The 21,431-nt window shown below is 39.9% G+C and overlaps 1 protein-coding gene across 1 annotated transcript; it reads right to left on the bottom strand.

Annotated features, from left to right (window-relative positions):
• Window positions 1–440: 440 nt before the first annotated feature.
• fam193b (family with sequence similarity 193 member B) lies at window positions 441–19,946 on the bottom strand. The gene is made up of 10 exons (XM_079839904.1): window positions 19,611–19,946; window positions 17,348–17,623; window positions 15,863–16,046; window positions 15,242–15,457; window positions 12,136–12,544; window positions 9,155–9,341; window positions 8,815–9,048; window positions 3,951–4,971; window positions 3,761–3,836; window positions 441–2,236 (listed from the first exon to the last, which is right to left on the bottom strand). The coding sequence occupies exons 1-10, from the start codon at window positions 19,785–19,787 to the stop codon at window positions 2,140–2,142; spliced, it is 2,877 nt and encodes a 958-aa protein (XP_079696030.1). The 5' UTR covers window positions 19,788–19,946; the 3' UTR covers window positions 441–2,139.
• Window positions 19,947–21,431: the final 1,485 nt, after the last annotated feature.

Raw genomic sequence — 21,431 nt, forward strand, 5'->3', positions numbered from 1 at the left:
TTAGCTATATTTTCAAAAGGGTAGCTTGAATGTAACAACTAGTTTAACGTACAAGTAGCTTGTAAGTTAAAGTAGTTCTATTTAGACAAAATCATGCATCTACATAGTACTTTAAAATTGTGTCTTATAGATGCATTTTGTCTTAATTGACAAAGAAATCAACAACAAAAAAACAATACTACCCCATTCAAATACTGATGCAGAGAGAATGTTTTCTGTGGTGAACCACTGAAGTGTGTGTGTGTGTGTGTGTGTGTATATATTTATGCTGAATGAGGCAAAAAAAAATTAGCTTCGTACCGCGACAAAATTTTGGTTGGCCCCACCAAACCTCACTCCAAGATTATTCGAAAAGTTGGCAGCTCTGTGTGTATATATTAACAGATTTGCAAGATACCAACACAAGCTTAGAAAGCAAACACAACACATTTTTTTGTTTTCTCAAAACTGTCATGTTTTAATCTTTCGGCATGAAAGATTTTCACAGTATCAAAAGTGAATAATAATAATAATTATAATAATAAAAAACAACAAAATAAAACAGAAAGCCAACATACACTTGGCCATTAATGGTATAGTATAAATCTACATTCCAAATGTTTAAGATAATGTTTTCTAGTTGAATATAACCTGGATAGAGTCAAAGATGTCAGAAAAATATGAAAACAAAAACTCGAAACATTTCTTAAGAGATCTCGATCCACCAAAGGAGATTCGGACTATCATAAACCCAGAGACCCTAATTTTCAACATAATGTCATATGTCTGTAGTTGGGATTTTTTTCCAGAAGGGGGTCAGCAAAAAAAAAATATGATGCAGACATACAAAGCTATGGAAAGGGAAGCCAGCCGTACCACTGAGAGGAGACTTAAATCATCATGAAATGATCTTGATTGCGAATATAACGGGCGAAAACAGGTCCGAACTTGTAGCAGAGCTACTGCAAGTGTCTGGGATGAACAAAATGAGGTCATGCAGCCAAAACAAGGGTGCACTGCTGGAGAACCAACTACAAACTGAAACTCACAACAAGAACGTGGTCACAGCACAGAACTATATCCAAACCACCACATGGGAGGATCAGCAGGGACACTACCATAAGATTTTGCTCTGGGAATCAGGGAATTTTGCCAGTCTAAAAGTCAGTTTTGAACAGCATTCCATACAGTGGTGAAGGAGATGGGAGAGGTTTGTAGTAGCCTATACGCGTCAGTTTTACTCATCATCATGCAAAGGAAACGTAGCTCATCTGCTCAACCTTCCAATTTGTGTATAAAAGGGACAGTCAACGGATACAGGTCTTTAAAATCAGGTTCTTTTTAGTGTTTGATACCTTTTTCTTTTCTTGAAAATGTCCAAAGTAATAAAACAAAAGTTCCACACGTCATACATTGTAAGCAAAGGTACTGATAATCTAGTTGTTGTTCTAAAGGACAACAAAGTCCATGTGCACGGCTTTACAAAGTCGACTGTGAAACGACACAGGTGCGGTATAGTCTATCCAGATCTTTGCATTTCACATGGACAAACTACAAACTAAAACACATCAGTGAACACAACAGTCTTTGCTGCCTTTTCACCTCCATTATGACAATCAGACATGATACAGCAATTTGAATTTTGTATTAAAAACCCACATTTTTTGCATCTATTCTAAGACTACAGTATATTTGCAGGGCGAGTGGCGTCTGCAAAATGCATGATGGTGATCTGCAAGCGGAGAAGTACCTTTTAAAATGACCAGCTGAAAAAGGCTTGATGGGTCAAACAGTGCCATTGTTGCAAATTTAAAACATTTTATTGTAAAATAACTGTGTACATACAACATATAGCATAAAGATGAACTGGATCAGTACCCAGACGCACGCGTTTTAGCGACTGTTTTGCAATAACAAGATGCAGGTTTTCGGACTGAGGTCAGGGTGCAGTGTGATCCCCCACGAACAACAGGTATAACGAAAACGTGTTTGATGACTGGTGGTCAAAAATCAAGGTCCCGTGGCATAGAGGCAGAAAGGGCTGTGAGAGGGAGCAACCTTAGGCCGATTGAGTGTTAAGTACAGTAACCAAAGGCCAAACTGGTTTTTAGTACAGTCTTGCTGGGAGGGGAGGGGGGTCTGTTTACCATCACCCATCTGTTACTGAGCTGCATTTGAGGGCATCTTTTTGAGGCTGAAGTTGGACCAGTTCACAGCCACCTTCTGTCGGGTTTGTTTAGCAGAGTCAAGGCAAAACCTACAGGAAAAAAATGGGGATATTAAAAGAATGTCAAGCAACAAGTGGGACATTTACATTCTGGCTCCGAGAATGACATTTTCCTTGTAAATATGACTTCGTGTGAATATGTAAACATGTTCCTTGTTAACATGACTAGCAATGAGCAGCAGGAAGTTTTGGTTACCCTATCTAGATCTTAGTTACTATATCTGCACTTGGTTCATTAACATGAAATCTAATAGGAAAAATGGCAAAATCCCATTTTGCATAACTGTATATAAAGCATCAGATATGTTCTAATTGGCATTAAACAGTAATACTGTGAAATATTATTACCATTAAAAATAACTTTTCTCTTTTAATGTTTGTGATGCAAAGCTACATTTTCAGCACCATTACGTCAGTCTTCAGTGTCACATGACCCTTCAGAAATAATTCTAATATGCTCAAGAAACATTTATTTTTATCAATGTTGAAAACATTTGTGGTGCTTGATATTTTTGTTGACTGATGTATTTTTTTCAGGATTCTTTGATGAATAGGAAGTTGAACAATTTATATGAAATATAGATCTTTTGTAACATTATAAAATGTTTTACTGTCACTTTTGATCAATTTAATGCATCCTTATTGAGTAAAATTATTCATTTCTTTAAAAGAACCTTTGAACTGTAGTGTACCAACAGTTGTCTGTGATCACCATATTAGAGCAGATTTATATTTATACAAATATTTATAAAAAATGTAACTCAACTAAACTTCTGTATTGTATCCTTAATATATATAATAGTGATGCTTGTCTTAAAGGATTAGTTCACTTTAAAATGAAAATTAGCCCATGATTTACTCACCCGCAAGCCATTCTAGGTCTATATGGCTTTCTTCTTTTTGATGAAGACGATAAGAGTTATATTAATAAATATCCTGACGCTTCCACGCTTTATAATGGCAGTGAAGGGGGCTCACGAGTTTGAAGCTCAAAAAAGTGCATAGGGGAGAGATATCCATATCCATATTTAAAACTTTATGAAGTAATATCTAGCTTCCACCAGATCGCCTTCCGTATTCAACTTATGCAGAAAGTGTTATGCAACTCACAGTTCAAAACGCTTGCACTACGTTCTAGCCATATGTCGTGCCAGTAACATAAGTTGAATACGGAAGGCAGCCTGGCGGAAGCTAGACTTTACTTTATAAAGGTTTAAATGTGGATACTTTTCTTACAAAACTTGATTGATTCGCTTTAGAAGGCCTTTATTAACCCCCCGGAGCCGTGTGGAGCACTTTTATAATGGATGGAGGCCCTTTTTTGAGCTTCAAACTCAATGGACCCTGTCACTGCCATTATAAAGCGTGGAAGCGTCAGGATATTTATTAATATAACTCCGACTGTGTTCATCAGAAAGAAGAAAGTCATATAATCCTAGGATGACTTGAGGGTGAGTAACTCATGGGCTAATTTTAATTTTAAATGGAGCTAATCCTTTAAGAAACACAGCTAAGAAACAGAGCAGTTTGTCTTTGGTAATGACTGGGCTTTACCTCTTGAAATATTCAACCTCACGATCGATCTCATCCATTTCCGTAGGGTCAACATCTTTGGGAAGGAACACATCATCTATCAGGGATAAAGAGGGTGAAAAGTAATGAGGACCTGAAAATTGTCAAGATAAAGATGATTAAACAGATCTACAAGATCAGACCAATTTGCTACTTCCCAAAGGTCACTTACCGATTGCATTATTTGACTTTTCTGTCTTGTTTTTGTTCTTATTTTTAGTCTTTCCCTTCGGTTGCTGTACTTGCTGCTGTGAACTGGGAGTGTTGGAGGTGGTTTTAGTGTCTACGTCCCGCGTGTCCGATAGTTCGTTCTTCCCCCTCTGCGTGTTAGACCCTGTATTATGGTGCCCGTTTGAGGCTCCGTTGGATGACTGCTTGCACGCTTTAACCTCTTCTGCTCTCTTATTTCCTGTTTTCTGCGATTCTGCCTGCTGCTGAGTCTGGTGGTTCTGTTTGGATCCACCTTTGGTGCTCTTATCTGAATCAGCTGCCCTCGTTTCCTGCGCTTTGTGCATCTCAGTTTTTGCTGCTTTCGTACTGGTCACCTGCTCCTGAGTCGCCTGGTCCTGCTGCCGCTGATTCTGCTGTTTCTTACCCTTCTTCGTCTTGGGTCCGGCTGCAGTTGAGGTCTTGGTTTCAGGAACTGAATCGTTGGGTTTGCCAGCAGACGTGGTGCCAGGCTGGATGGACTCTGAACCCATGGCTGGGCTTCGTTCTGGTGACCGAACACGGATGAGCTTGGAAAGACTGGGTGTGGAGTTGAGCCTTTGGATGTCTTTGGCTGCAGTTGTGGTGTCCTCCCAACCGTTTACTATGTCTAGGTCTCTCTTGAAGTTCCTCAGCGAGAGCGGTGCCAGATCCAAGTCTATCTGCTGCAGATCAGAAGATCCGTTGAGGTGAGACAGCAGATGGTTTCCTTCCAGTGTCGCCGCCTTCTTTGGGAAGTCGTTGACGTCCAGGTTGAGGTCGTACATGCTGAAGGAGGCACGGATGGAGTCTTTTATGGTGTTTTTGATCTCCTCCAGACGGCTGGTCAGGAAACTGTTAACTCGCTCCAGCTCCAGCTGAGGCCACTCCAACAGTCTGTTCGCCTCCCCATCTCGAGTCGAATCTTCTATGGGGTCGGGGGGAGATGCCGAGCGGGGTTCACTGCTAGATGCCTCAACGCTGCCCTGAAGAGCCCTTTCCTTCTCCTGTTCAAGGTTGAGAATTTTTTTTAAAGAAAGTTGGAAGAGCAAAAGATGCATTTGCATAAAGACTACAACTGGCAAGTTGGCTTCAAAAAAACTATTTCTGGAAATCAAAAAAGCCAGAGCTTCAAAAGGTACAATACAACAGAAGCCTGTTAGAAATCAGTGGCTTATCAGTAACAGAAATTAAAAATAGTAATATTTTTAAGCACATTATTCAAGCGCACATATATACATACACACACACACACACACACAACAACACCATTCAAACATTTTTAAAAGAAAAAAATATTACAATTTTGTAAAAAAATACAGAAATTATTTTAGTTTTAAAAGGCACAATATGTAAGATTTTTTAGATTTAAATATCCAAAAACCACTAGAACAACATCATACATTTTATTAACCTGGGTACTTCCATTATCCCAAATGTTTCCAACAATCCAGAGAAATCAGCTATTTTAACCAGCGTTACGGACCATGTCCTTGTGTCTCCTGTCAATGACGTTATATCCACGCTACTCTTGATTTCCGTAGAAACCATGGAAACACCAAAGACGCTTTAATAGGGCTGGACAATAATTCAATATCAATATATATCGCGATATAAACAGTGATATGATTTTTAAACACATTTCCGATATTTCGATAATATACATTGCAGCATTTCTCATTGACTGACTTTCAGGGCGCAGCCGTCAGAAAGAGCAGAACACGATTGGCTACTTGCGTGATGACGTACACCACAGACACGCAGACCCAAATTTTAGCTACAAAATGATTAGGCCTACCCCTGACCGCAAATGTGACTGAACGAGCCTTCCACAAGTAAGGAGAAACAACCCTCTTAATGGGAGTACACCTTCACTTCTGGGCGACTAAATAATATCTATCATAAATGCTTTGATTTTACTCACCAGTGCGTGTCTAAGAGGCTAAGAGTAAGTTTAGCATAGATATATTTTCACTCGCTGAACACAGTGTTTCGTTCTCCGTCAAGCGATCTGTCTATTTCAGGTCAGCTCCACGGACCGTAAATTCTAGTGTGAAGGCGCACAATTCGCCGTCGCTTTGCTGAGAGCGCTGTTTCTCTCTCTCTCTCTCTCTCACACACACACACACGGGCGCACGTGCACAAAGACAGAGAGTCTTACATACCATGCAGAATCAACGCGCTACATGTGAACGATATTCTTTGTTGTATTTTCCTGTCAAAATAACGGAGTTCATTTGGAATTATTCAGCTTTTAAGAACAAGCGGTTTCTCTGGTAGTGGGCGGTAGAAGTTTGTAGGTACAGACATCCGTTGTGGGTGTTCTTGGTAGTTTTTCTGAAGCTTTTATATAGTTCATATCGATATCGGAATTATATCGTATCGACCGAAATTAAGAAATAAATTGTGATATAAATTTTGGCCATATCGTCCAGCCCTACGCTTTAATATAGTATGTATTTATACAGGCGAGCAACTGTCATCATAAATCGAATCATTGTTATACAGTGCAACACGGTTCGTTTTATTGTTTGAATCGCTTGTTTTCTTATATCACCGCAAGTAACATTTTTACCATGCCTCGGAGACAACACTATTTTGTCAAGTAGCTAACACAGCATAATCAGAGAGAGCTTTCTTCATCATACAATATATTTTACAATTAATTGCATGTCATTTAGTCATCCTGTGTTCATTAATATGATATTCTAATATCGATATAGATTACCGTAGTGTGTAGTCTCTCTTACCAGCCACCGAGTGAATGCACAGAGTAACGTTATAACATAACTTTCAACACACTGAAATGTATTTAGTATGATGTAAAACAGCGCTGCGTTACCCCACATACACGACAAAAGGAGTGTGGAAGCGACTGCAGCATAAGCATAATAAAAGCTCAGAGACCAGTCTTAAGCATTTGCTCCTCCCACGGCTCTCTGCGCGTCCTGCTTCATACCACAGTAGGGCTGGGCGATATGGCTGAAAACTGTATCACGATATAAGGGTTTCATATCGGTCGATATCGATAATTATTTATATGTTTTATGACCTATTCAAAATAAGGACCAGGAGAAAAATATATTACATTTAAACATTTCTATTTTAAACTTAACCTTCTTCGGATTATAATCCCCTCAGTTATAAAGGCAGAAATGTCAACACAACCATGGAAAACACTCAAATAATTAAAATATAAACACAAGTCTAAAATCACAATGAACACTTAACAATTATCTCTTAACATTAAGGTGCAGTGCCTCCGTTATTTATTTGTAACTGTTACTGTTTAGATACTTTGTCATAAGGCACTGATGCAGAGTACCTCTCCATGTAGTTTCAATCGCCCCCTATACCCTTAAATAGGGCACTATTTGAGGGGACAGCCATTTGTAGTGATGTCCAAAACGATAGTGGATGTTATTGAGTGCATTCATTCTATCCCACTTTGCACCGTAATAACAAGTGTACAGCCGATGTACACACAGCGGCTGTCTGAATTCACTCACTTGTTTTCCTTCACTCCTTCAAGTGAACTGTATCAGTGGACTAAAGTAGGGAGTAGTGATTGAGGGTTTAGGGGGCGATTTCGGATTCAGCCAAAGAAGTGAAGTGAAGTGTGGCCAAGTATGGTGACCCATACTTGGAATTTGTGCTCTGCATTTAACCCATCCAAGTGCACACACACAGTGGTGAACACACACACACACCGTGAACACACACCCGGAGCAGTGGGCAGCCATAATGCTGCGGCGCCCGGGGAGCAGTTGGGCGTTCGGTGCCTTGCTCAAGGGTCTCACCTCAGTCGTGGTATTGATGGTGGTGGAGGGTGCTGGTTATTCACTCCCCCCACCAACAATTCCTGCCGGACCTGAGACTTGAACTTGCAACCTTCCGGTTCCAAGTCCGACTCTCTAACCTTTAGGCCACGGCTGCCCCAAAGACAAGAATAGCACAATGGCGAGCGAGTCGAGTATAAACACGTCCCCTTCGCGTGCACGCTGTCAGCGAAGGCTCGCGCTGCAGAGCCAGACGAAAGAATAATCAAGGCATAAGGTGGCAAAACAAGTTCGTGGTATTACCAGTCTTGGTGGGGACGAGTCTTGCAGACGACATTGGTCTGACTACGGTTAGACTTATACAATCCAAAAAACTGCCATACTGGCGAGCTGATTTGTTTTCCTGTTTTACCAACAATTTCCTCGCTCGCTGCAGCACTCATTTTCTACTTATCACTCCACGCCGGTTCTGTTTACTGAAGAATGAATCCAACACGAGAGACAACGATATGGCGCAACCAAACTGGATACAGTTACCAGAGAGTGAGTGCCTTTGTTCATGCAACCAAACTTGCTTCGCAACGTTTTATCGAACACATTTTTTATTGATATCGATTACGTGTCTATCGCGATACATATCGTTATCGTTTTATCGCCCAGCCCAATACCACAGTAACATTAGTAAAACTTGAATCCATTAGCTCATCCATGAACATGATTTCTGCTCAAGTCCATTGGATTCCATTCCTTTACATCGGCTGTGGAGGTGAAGAATCAAGACAACAACTCCCATGATTCCACGCTCATTCACAGTGTCATCAAGCTACGTCTTTGTTCTGAATAAGCGACCTCTAGTGGTGAAACTTACATACTGTGCCTTTAATATATTTCAAAAAGCAAATTTATTTCTGTGATAGCAAAACTGAATTTTTAACAGAAAAAGGTGTAATTTACTTACAATTAGTTATATTCATGTAGCATATTTTGGAATAGCATAGCAACATACTACTCTAACTATTTTTGTAGTTTAAAGTGTCTATATTGCGCACAGTGAACTGGAAAACACAGTACCTTTTTCTTCTGTTTGTGCCGTGCCCGTTTTGCAGCCTTGGCACTGTTGATGGGCTTGGGCTCTGTGCTGTTGATGAAGTCCAGGAGTTCATCCACATCTCGATGGTCTATGGCACTCGGTGCTGCCGGGTCTAGATCCTGCCTCTGAGGAATTTCCTCTTTACGGCGGGTCAGTCTGGACCGAAGCTTCTCCCTGATCTCAGCATAGTTCCGACTGGTGGGGGCAGCCGGAGGCTGTAAAGGGGAATACCAATACTTTTATTTATGGTAGACAGAGCACAAACATAATGTGTCAGAACAATGTCTAAACATTAAAGATGGAGCATTAGTAAAACAGTACCGCGTTGTGGCCGAAGAACTCGCAGTAGCAACAGTCACAGTATTTCCCGTCCTTCTGATTGTTGGAAGAGGAAGCACAGGAGCTGCGCTCTGAGCTGCTGTCCTCATCATCTCCTTCTTCAAGCTCACAGGGCGGAGCGTGACACAACGACCCGTTGGGCAACTTGTGCCCTTTACACGCCTGGTCCCTGTTCAAAACAGAACAACACAACTTAACACAAATTTTCTTGATTCGATTTCAATTCGATTAAATTACGATCGCTATTCAATTTAATTTGATATAGATTCATTTGAAATGGATATATATCAAGTACAGTACATGTCAATTCTTCTCAAGGAAAACAAATGTCTTTCAACTAAAGCTGTGAAATATACGGGGAACCTTGTCAGTTGGTACATGACTGTAATATTTAGGGCTGCAACAACTAGTCGATAAAATCGATAATAATCTTTAATGAAAATCATTGACAATGATTCTCATTATCGATTAATCAGGTCTGCCCTTACACCTGGCTTCCACCAGTCGTGCCAAATTACAGCACTGAATAACGCATTTTGCTTGAAAGCGCGTCCTGACAGTCTGTGTTAAACTTCAAACTTCACTGAAAGAGCGCCGGCGCTGCGGGCGCGCGCATGTGCGTCAAACAGACTATGAACAGAACGGAGTCGAGAGGGAGACGATTAATATTCAGCGCAAAAACACTAATTTAGCTGAAATATCTGCTGTTGGACGCTAAATTTAGGTTTAAAAGTCAACATGTAATTCAAGAATTTTATGAGAGTAGTAACTGTCAAGGGATAACAACGCGTAATTGAATATAAATGCAAGACGTTTCTTATAGCCGGTTAACAGGATAAAGAAATGACAGTAACAGTTTACTGTGTCCATAAATTTACCATGGTTTTATTATAGTAAAACCATTTGTATAACCACACAGATACCATAGTTTAACTATGGATTTGAAGCAAAACCAGGGTTAATTTGAGGTTACCATTGAATAACTACAATAACCCTGTTATTATTATTTTTGTTTGTTTGTTCCTAATCATCCCCATATATATATACAATTGGTATCATCACTCTGTCTCCTCTCCACCATAAGCTGGTGTGTGGTGGGCGTACTGGCGCAATATGGTCATCCAGGTGGATGCTGCACATTGGTGGTGGTTGAGGAGATTCCCCCCTTCTATGTAAAGCGCTTTAAGTGCCTAGAAAAAGCGCTATACAAATGTAACAAATTATTATTATAAATAATTTTTTGTTCATTGTAAAACCATGGTTAATTTTTGTAAGGGTAGATATATTCACTATGTGTGTTTTCATAGCACTCAGTTGACACGTTTGTTTGAAGGACAGCATTGGGCAGGATGTGGAATAGTGTGTTTTATAAATAAAATAAAATAAAAATTGGCTTTTTATCCAATTAATCGAAAAAGTAATCGGCCAACTGATCGATTATCAAAATAATCGTTAGTTGCAGCCCTAGTAATATTATAGGGATAGTTCACCCAAAAATTCACCCTCAAGTTGTTCCAAACCAGTATAAATCTCTTTGTTCTGCTATGTTTGGAAGAATGTTTGTAACCAAGCAGTAAAAATGCAATGAATATGTAATATAGTGCATACATTTATCAAAATTACATTTACATTTATGCATTTGGCAGGCGCTTTTATCCAATGCGACTTACATTGCATTCAAGGTACACATTTTACATTTTGTCAGTTCTTGCTTTTCCCTGGGAATCGAACCCATGACCTTGGCGTTGTTAGCGCCACGCTCTCATGTTTGAGCTACAGGAAAGCCTGTTAGTTCATATTAGTTCATTTTTGCAATCTAACAATTGAGCTGTGGACACTAAATCGCTTTTCTGAGGTAAATATGACGTTACGTGACTGAAATATATTTTATTGACATCCTTCTGCGGTTGAAAGACTTATTGCGTGATTGACACGTGATCCGAATCATGATTCGACACTGATTCATAACGCTCCAAAGCTTCATGAAGCAGTGTTTTGAAATGGGTTATCACTATACAAGTCGTTATTTGGGTTTTTTTAGGCGAAGCAAAAATATTCTCATTGCTTTATAATATTAATATTGAACCACTGTACTCACATGAACTGATTTAAATATGTTTTTAGTACATTAATGGATATTGAGAGAGGAAATGTCATTGCTGGCTATGCAGGCCTCACTGAGCCATCAGATTTCAACAAAAAATTTCTTAATTTGTGTTCCAAAGATGAACAGAGGTTTTACGGGTGTGGAACGGCATGAGGGTGAGGAATAAATTACATTATTTTCATTTTTGGGTGAACTAACCCTTTAACAATCAAGATGTGCATTTATTATTTAAAAATAGCGATGTAACCCCATTGTTGCTGAGAAATATAATGTAGTGATCCAGTAGCGAAGCTATTTTATGACTAAAAGTCGCGGGGCGGCATTAATAACAAGTGTCTGTGCGCGCAGCGCAATCTCCGCGCTCTGCATGCGAGTGACGTGTGTGTGTGCACAGCGCGATCTCCGCGCTCTGTATGTGAGTGACGAAGGCCTATGTGTGTCAGCGCATTAATATAGAACAGTGATTCAACTGACTTGGAACTATCTGTCCTTTAAATTATTTTATTGCGCATCTTCCAACCAATCAGACTCGAGTATTCAGACAGACCATGGCATAAATTACTTCGTTATTGTTACATCACAATGTTAAGGAGTTATGTTATACTTTTACTTTAGATTTTACACCCCTTTATTGAAGGGGAGGCACGCTACAAATAATGTTAGGTGAAGTTTTGTTCATGCATCAACTGAAAACAGCATAGACTAAAAGATCGATTCCTGGGATTTAAGAATAGAATCTATTAAAGAGAACGAGAATCAATAAATCGATATTTTCAACAAAGCCCTACTACTTAACATACAGAAATGTTAAGTAATAAAAACAGCTAATGACCAATGCACGCCCACCGATGCTCACCTGCATGCTCCAGATGTCAGATGGCCAGCATTAGAGGAGGCTACAGGGCTGCCGTTACTGTGTCCATTGCAGGGGTGACTGCAGCCTATGAGTGAGTTGCCGAGTTTGCCGTGTTGCGTGCTAACAGCGGGAATGTGGGAATTCTTGCAGGCGCTGGGCTTGTGCAGGGCCACCGGACTGTCTGCCCCACTCGAGTGCTTGGTTGCGGGAGCGTGAATGTTTGGTACCAACGGAGAGAACGGAGCATGCGAAGGCAGCCCCGGACTAGTGGAGTTGACGTGAACATGCTGACTGGAGTTTTGTTTGGGAGGCAGCAGCGAGGAATGCTGGGATGAGAGACCCGTTGGACTGTTGGGCGGCACTGACAGGTCTGCAGCTTGGTGGTGATCGTTTGGGTGGAACGCTTCACCTGAAGAGAAACACATATTTCATATTTTTATTTAGTTGTCTTTAGGGGACGTACAATTAGTTTGCATCCAGACACAAGTGATAAATCAACTCTTTCATGCTAATTTGAGTGATAGCAACAAGCAATGGGACACTTTATCGGTTGCTTAGTTTCTATTTTTTGCTGCGTCCAGTGGTACTGCCCAGTGAATCTTCATTGGTTCATAATCCCACCTTATGCGGTTTAACAAACATCAAAATGTGCTTGTAATTGTGACACATTGCAGCTACATTTCCTTTCCAGTGATGTGTCTGACACATTCTTGTCACGTTGGGTATGGTTACGAGATGGTGTGAATTTGAACGATTTGCGGCTGGCACCCATTACATAATGCAGTGCAATATGAACAACTGAAAAAGTAAATGGTAAAAGTATATAAATTAATGTATATAATGTATATAAATGTTGTATACATTAAAGCTGAAGTGATTCATACATATGCACCCACACAATCCCCTTTACTCTTTCTACTGCAACACTGCACTAAAATTAGAACAAGCACTTCGATCTGCAATCTATTATCTTCTATCCCTAAACACAACGTCAATACAACCATTGAGATAAAAAAAAACATCTGATATTAACAGATTCCATATGTAAATAAATACACATTAAATGATATGACATTCTAGTAACACTTTAATTTGATTAAGTTAATTAATGCATAAGGTATCATGAACTAACAGTGAACGATACTTTTACAGCCTTTATTAAAGGGTTAGTTCACCCAAAAATGAAAATAATGTCATTTATTACTCACCCTCATGCTGTTCCACACCAGTAAGACCTAAAAAATCTTCGGAACGCAAATTAATATATTTTAGTTGAAATCTGATGGCTCAGTGAGGCCAGCATAGCCAGCAATGACATTTCCTCTCTCAAGATCCATCAATGTACTAAAAACATATTTAAATCAGTTCATGTGAGTCCAGTGGTTTAATATTAATATTGTAAAGCGACGAGAATATTTTTGGTGCACCAAAAAAAAACTAAATAAAGACTTATATAGTGATAACCGATTTCAAAACACTGCTTCATGAAGATTCGGAGTGTTATGAATAAGCGCATCGAATCATGATTCGGATCACGTGTCAAACTGATGAAATCACGTGACTTTGGCGGTCCGATACGCTGATTCATAACAGTTCGAATCTTCATGAATCAGTGTTTTGAAATCGGTTATCACTATATAAGTCGTTATTTTGGGAGGGTTTTCGACACACAAAAAATATTCTCGCCGCTTTATAATATTATTATTGAACCACTGGACTCACATGAACTGATTTAAATATGTTTTTAGAACATTAATGGATCTCGAGAGAGGAAATGTCATTGCTAGCTATGCAGGCCTCACTGAGCCATCAGATTTCAACAAAAATATCGTCATTTGTGTTCCGAAGATGAACGAAGGTCTAATGGGTGTGGAACGGCATGAGGGTGAGTAATAAATGACATTATTTTCATTTTGGGGTGAACTAACCCTTTAATCATGGTTAATATTAATTTCTACAGTCAGTAAATGTTTTCAAAAGAAGAATGTACTGAACTGATCAAACGTGACAGTAAAGCTTTTTATAATGTTCCAAAAGATTTCTATTTTTAAATAAATGCTGCTCTTTTGAACAAATTTATTACGGTTTGCACAAAAATATTAATCAGCACAACTGTTTTCAACACTGATAATGATAAAAAAAAATGTTTCTTAAATCAGTATATTAGAATGATTTCTGAATAATCATATGACTCTGAATACTGGAGTAATGATGCTGAAAATTCAACTTTGTCAAGAATACATAGGAATACATTACATTCTATTAAAACAGAAAACAGTTATTTAGGGTGCTTTCACGCTTGGTTCGTGTGCCTGGACCGAACCGGAGTTTGATTGCTCCCCCCTCCCCCTGCACCCGCTGGACTGTGTTCATATTATATTATTTGTATCATATCAATAATATTATTATTATATTATAATATTTATTCTAAAGCTTCAGTACGTAATGGCACTTGCGTCTATATGCCGCAAATGTACTGAAAATGCTCTAAAGAACGCTGAAGACGAGCAGAAATGAGATCTACAGCTCTCTGCTTGCAGTATGCCAGTCACGCTCGTCAGGAAAATGAGTGACACACACACAAACACACATTTTGATCAAATCATACGTCATTAATAGCGGTTCACTTCCGTGATTTAGTACGATTGAGTTCACATCAGCAGCGAACCGTACCGGAGTTCACATGAACCGTACCCAATACCACCCTTTTTAAGCGGACTCTGGTACGGTTCGCGAGTTCTGAAGACCGCGTTCACATCATCCAAACGTACCGAACTCTGACGTCAATCGAACCCAGGTGCGCACCAAAACTGCTAGTGTGAAAGCACCCTTAAAATGTTCATAATATTTCTCAATATTTCAGTATTATTGATCAAATAAATGCAGCCTTTGTGAGCGACCTTTTGAAAGATACATTTTAACATGAAAAGTAAATTAACATTGGTTAATGTATTATGAATGCACATGAATTAACAATGAACAATATCATATTTATAAATGAATTTATTACAAATGCTGCAAAAAAAGTGTTGCTTGTTGTTAGCTCATGATCCCTACTGCTATAACCAATTCAAACTTTTACCTATATTTCATATTGTGTTCTCACCTGGAGGAGTTGGTCGTCGACACATTGTCTTGAAGTGCTTGGGGTTGGTCTTACATAGATCAGTGGAGGCAGACAGTGTCCCAGGAGAAGCTGCATTGGAATTCTGGGATGAGGGATGACTGTAGGGACAGACTTTAGTCCCGAATGTTTTGGCAGCCTTCCCCGGAGCATCATGAGAAGATCTCTTCTCATGACAAGCTGGTCCCAACGTTCCGCCTACCAGGACAAGAAATAATATAGTTGGTCGGTCTTATTTCTTCAGCCAAATTCTATTTAATACTTAAGAAAACCACTCAGCAGACTACACGAAAAGTTTGATCAGGTCTTATCGACCCTGAAGCGGTTTATTTTGTCACAATGCCCGTCTGACTGTACATTATCCTGCTTATTACACAGCTAAGTACCAAATAAATCAATTAATGAGCATGACATATTGATTTGAGTTTATCATCTGTGAACAAAGACGAAATTACAGAGTGATATGAAACCCGAAACTTGCACAGTTATGCAGAAAATTGGCTGTCTGAGACCATTCAGTGGTACAAAAAATGCTGCATTGACCAATCAGAATCAAGTGTTCCAGAGTGCCATGTAATGAAGTAAAAGAGCAGGGAGACGTACCCTGTGAAAGTGTAGGTGTGCTGTGGTTGCAGTGAGACCCTCCGTTAGAATGAGCCGAATTCCACAGGCCAGACAGTTTGCGCGCAGAGAGGAAGGAGCTGGGGTCCCAATCCACCGAGCTATGCTCCGGATAACCATTCCCGCAGCTCTGAGACTTACATGAGGACGAGTGGGACAGCGGCACCTGGACAACAACACATCCATCTTTTAGACAAGTGACAGAAAGCAAAATGTGAGTCTGCAAAATCTGTTAGGGCTCTATGAAGTGCATGGAAAACTATGTCGCACTAGACATGCGAGCGCTTTTTTTGCCTGTTTTATGTACACAGGATTGTCCTCAATGACCCACTGAGCTTTCCTGTCTAAAGAAGGAACAGTGTCGGTCACACCAGCTATGTTTCCATCTACCTAGTTTTATGCGCATTTTGGGATATCGCATAAAAAGCTGGATGGAAATGCCAAGATACCCATAAAAATGTGCATAAAAAAACGTATGCGCTCAATTGAGGAGGATACATTTTTTATCTGATAAGAAGATATGCACATAAACTATGATGGAAACACATTTACCCAAAAAATCCCTCGATGCACAACAACAACAAAAAAAACGCATGTGACTTTGCCTCAACAGTGGATGTGATTTGATAACTGGACTAAACAGACGACAAATTAGCATCTCATAATTTATCATTCCGAAATGCCTGAGCCAAAGTCTGTCATCAGAATGATTTGGTATAGTGACCTCCCAGAAGTGTCTTGCACGATTGCGTTCCCAAAAACCAGGCATCCCAACCCAAGATAGCATGACAGTGTTTATTGCGTGTCATCTGCGCATTTATGATTAATTACAGATATTTTGCGCCAATTTCCCAGGAAGGGATGATTTTGTTCTCTTGAACACATGGGATGAAAATGATGCTTTATCCAATGTTTTAGCCCATATTAAAATTTTACGCAATTAAGTTAACTTCATGGAAACATAACTACTGTTCTGCATGCAATCAAAGGATAGAAGCAACTTAACATCAGCAAATCTTTATGAACACTGCACAATCAGCTAGTGCAATCTTCCAATAAAAATAAGACAGACAAAATTAACCACTTTATACAGTACAGACTTACACCTCAATGCCTAAACGCATTTGGACACTTAACACACGCGTACTATATGAATGCCACTGAAATAAAATATTACAGTGCATTATATATTTATTTAAATGTAATTTTTCATTATTTTAGACACATTTGGACACTTTCTGGATGTCAAATGTTTGTTAAACACGTGTGTGAACTTAAAGGGAACCGACTTCATGTAGCTACTAATAATCACTACAATACTGAATGATTAAAAATCACAACCAAGAATGGTTTAGAACAGTGAAGTTAGTTTTCAGAAAGGCTTTATCATGATTTGTTTACCACTTGGTCTGTTTTGCCATTCTATAGTCTGTATACAGACCATGTAATATATTCGGCCTCAATTACCTGCGTAGTTTGCTCCTGAACCGTTCTCCTCTCCTCCTCTTCCACACTCTTCCTGCAGCTCTGGCAGATCCACAGTGGCACCTCACCCAACAGCGACTGGGAGAGCGAAGGCACGGCGTCTGCCAGCTTGCGGCCCGGAACCTCCCTCAGCAGGGCCTGGGACAGCGCGGGTACAGCCTCCGCCAGTTTGGACCCGTGACTGGGGAGCCCGTTCACCTGGCCTGCCCCCCAGTCTTTAAACTCCCGATGGCACAGCAAGCAGCACGTGTGCATGGACTGTGTGACCAGAGCAAATGAGTTAACAAGAAGTCGTAATGAGCTCTCCATCTGAAACCATTCAATTATATTCATTCAAATATCTATGACTTATCTAAGACTTTTTCATGCCTGGATTTTTTTGTTTAAAAAAGGCATCCAATGGTTAAACGGGTTCATAAATTTATATATTTTTCAAATATTACGATTAATTTTCTGCAAGGAAATAAGCGCTGCAGTGCAGACATTAAATATTTGCTTGGTTATATCTCAAGCTCGTTTTAATTTGTTCTAGATCTTTAGAGATAATGTTATAGTGTTTAGGAAAGCCTGTCTGAAACCAGTTCATAAAAAATATTCATACAAAAAAGCTGTCTGTCAAGTCAATGCCACTGGTCAACGGGAACAGCTTTTTATAGCAGGAACTAAATAATTAAATTAATTATTCTAGTTATTAAAATGTAAAACAGACCTGTGCACATAAATCAAATGATAAATATTCGTTTTTGAACTGGTTACACAATTATTACAGAAATGTGAAAGGGTTCAGCAAGACTACTGTAACCCACCAAAACAAATACCAACTCCACTGTAAGACAATCCAACCATGGCAAAAGCAGTGTTATATGCATAAGCTCAAAGATTTTAACGTTATTAATATTTTTGTTCATTGCAAGTGTAACGTTTACAGTGTTGCAGATGTCATGTTTGCAGGTTGGTGGTAACGTTAACCATGAAAGGCAGCCAGAATTTAATCGTATGGCAATAATATAACCCTTGACACATAGTAAATACGCCTCTTAAGTCATTTAATGCACAAACACATGGTAATTTATGTCAGCGCATAAAGTGAGACTGTGGCTGGGTTAGTAGTGCCGTTTTAGCTTGAGCTCTAACGTTACAGAAATAATTTAGTAGCCACAGCAATAGACGACAGCAACACTGTTAGCTTTGTGCTTCACGGACTTTCGTTTAGCTTTCTTGAACCAGCTATATCTAAACAATCAGTGTCGTATAAAACATTCAGGTGTAAGGTGCTGCACTGCTTGGGGTTATTCAAAACGCTGTGAAGGCAACACATTTATTTATTTATATCGTTGTATAGGTGGCGAGCGAGCTAGTGCTGCTCCGCCCGTACAGCGCGAGAGCAAGCGTAGTGATGGGAAATTTGACTCGTTTCCGTGAAACGGTTCTTTCGAACAGTTCGTTTCAAAGAACCGGTTCAACAACAGATTCAGAGTTTATTTTACGTCGGGACGTAATTGCGTCATCAAATGGTCCCTCATTGACATTCATAAACAGATAAATATGTCGCTGACATCCCGTTGTGGTATATTATAAGCAAACAGCACATTACTGTTTAATCGATTTTTGTTTAATGGTTTTATTTTTTACGTTTTACTAATAACATAAAAAAAAATCCAAGTGTACTAGCTCAGTTTGTTTTGACATGATTCAGTTAATTAAAACAAATTAATTGTATAATATAAATATAATTTACATGAAACAATAATATATTTAAGTCAAATGTTGTTTAGAGGATGTAATTTAATCATGTTGTAAACATGTTTCCATTACGTTTTTGTAACATTTCTGTTATTGGGCTATACTAAAATAAATAAATGTTCACCCCATCACTCTATCACATTACTTACCGGCTTCAGCTCGAATCGTGCATTTCTGAAAACGAAAGTCAGTCAGTTGTTTTGACCCGAGAACTGATCTGACAGATTCCGTCCGATTCGCGAATGAATCGTTTAAACCGATTTTGAGAATCGGTTCAACCGATTAATAAAAGATCCGACTCCAAAGAACGAGTCGTTCATGAATTGGACATCGCTAATCAGGCGCTACAAAACGTAAAATAAGCGCGAAAACACAAATAACTGCACGTGCAATAAAGCCCTAGATAAAGAGCCCGTTAAAATAGTTTAAAAAATCAAGTCGCTAACAGCGCGAACCGGCTCGAGGTGGTGTGCTGTTGGATGGACGTGTTAGCATTAGCTACCTGATTGGTCCTGCTCGCTCCTGCATCTCCTCCACCGCCAGCGTCGCCGCCTGCCGCCGCTGCTGCTGCTGCTACTCCCGCATCGCCGGGCTTCTTCGACAGGCTCTGCTGCTGCTGCTGTCCCGACACTAAATCCTTGGCCCCGACTCCCTGCTGCTTGCTTTTTTTTCTCGCCATCGCTTTAGTCCGTATTATGCCCGTCGGCTGGTCTCCAAGTTCGGTGTATAAACACAGTTTCGGTTCTTGTGGGCAGTCGCGAATGCTCCCTGTTCTTTCTCAAGGCAAGACAACAGTGAATATGGCGGAGGGCTGGCACGCACACACTCACACACACTCACACACAAACTCACACACTCGAGCAGGTTCAGGGGTCACACGTACTGATGGCAAACGGCTTCAGTAGGGTTGGGGAAAACTGACGACTCCATGTTTAATGAGGGCAAGATTTCCAGGTGACAGACTACACTACAGTGAGTCAAACTACAGTAGTGCAGGATTGAAGGAGAAATATCAACATAGTAGTCACGTGCAGCTTTAATACGTACATGCAAATATGTTCTTTAATGGGAGGTAACGCCAGTAAAATGATTAATAAAACAACAATTTTTATTCGTTTATGTTGTGTTAAGAATATTTTTATGAAAATTTAAATAACTTTATCATTTATATTGTATTAATAGATGCACCATTGTGTTTTTCATACGCTTTATTCATAAAATGTATATATATACACAGTGAGGAAAATAAGTATTTGAACACCCTGCTATTTTGCAAGTTCTCCCACTTAGAAATCATGGAGGGGTCTGAAATTGTCATCATAGGTGCATGTCCACTATGAGAGACATAATCTAAAAAAAAAAAATCCAGAAATCACAATGTATGATTTTTTTTACTATTTATTTGTACGAAACATACAGCTGCAAATAAGTATTTGACCCCCTGAGAAAATCAATGTTAATATTTGGTACAGTAGCCTTTGTTTGCAATTACAGAGGTCAAACGTTTCCTGTAGTTTTTCACCAGGTTTGCACACACTACAGGAGGGATTTTGGCCCACTCCTCCACACAGATCTGCTTTAGATCAGTCAGGTTTCTGGCCTGTCGCTGAGAAACACAGAGTTTGAGCTCCCTCCAAATATTCTCTATTGGGTTTAGGTCTGGAGACTGGCTAGGCCACGCCAGAACCTTGATATGCTTCTTACAGAGCCACTCCTTGGTTATCCTGGCTGTGTGCTTCAGGTCATTGTCATGTTGGAAGACCCTGCCTTGACCCATCTTCAATGCTCTAACTGAGGGAAGGAGGTTGTTCCCCAAAATCTCGCAATACATGGCCCCGGTCATCCTCTCCTTAATGCAGTGCAGTTAGTCGCCCTGTCCCATGTGCAGAAAAACACCCCCAAAGCATGATGCTACCACCCCCATGCTTCACAGAAGGGATGGTGTTCTTGGGATGGTACTCATCATTCTTCTTCCTCCAAACACGTTTAGTGGAATTATGACCAAAAAGTTATATTTTGGTCTCATCTGACCACATGACTTTCTCCCATGACTCCTCTGGATCATCCAAATGGTCATTGGCAAACTTAAGACGGGCCTGGACATGTGCTGGTTTAAGCAGGGGAACCTTCCGTGCCATGCATGATTTCAAACCATGACGTCTTAGTGTATTACCAACAGTAACCTTGGAAACGGTGCTCCCAGCTCTTTTCAGGTCATTGACCAGCTCCTCCCGTGTAGTTCTGGGCTGATTTCTCACCTTTCTTAGGCTCATTGAGACCCCATGAGGTGAGATCTTGCATGGAGCCCCAGTCCGAGGGAGAT

This window comes from Gobio gobio (genome assembly GCF_949357685.1).
Source record: "Gobio gobio genome assembly, chromosome: 16".
NCBI classification, from domain to species: Eukaryota; Metazoa; Chordata; class Actinopteri; order Cypriniformes; family Gobionidae; genus Gobio; species Gobio gobio.

What these genes read in the sequence shown, in the direction of transcription:
- fam193b (XM_079839904.1), bottom strand. Translation starts at nt 19,787, where the DNA reads ATGGCGAGAAAAAAAAGCAAGCAGCAGGGAGTCGGGGCCAAGGATTTA. An exon ending in CACACCTACACTTTCACAGG is followed by an intron (nt 15,458 to 15,862) that starts GTACGTCTCCCT and finishes TTGTCCTGGTAG; the next exon opens with GCGGAACGTTGGGACCAGCT. An exon ending in AAAGTCAAATAATGCAATCG is followed by an intron (nt 3,837 to 3,950) that starts GTAAGTGACCTT and finishes TATCCCTGATAG; the next exon opens with ATGATGTGTTCCTTCCCAAA.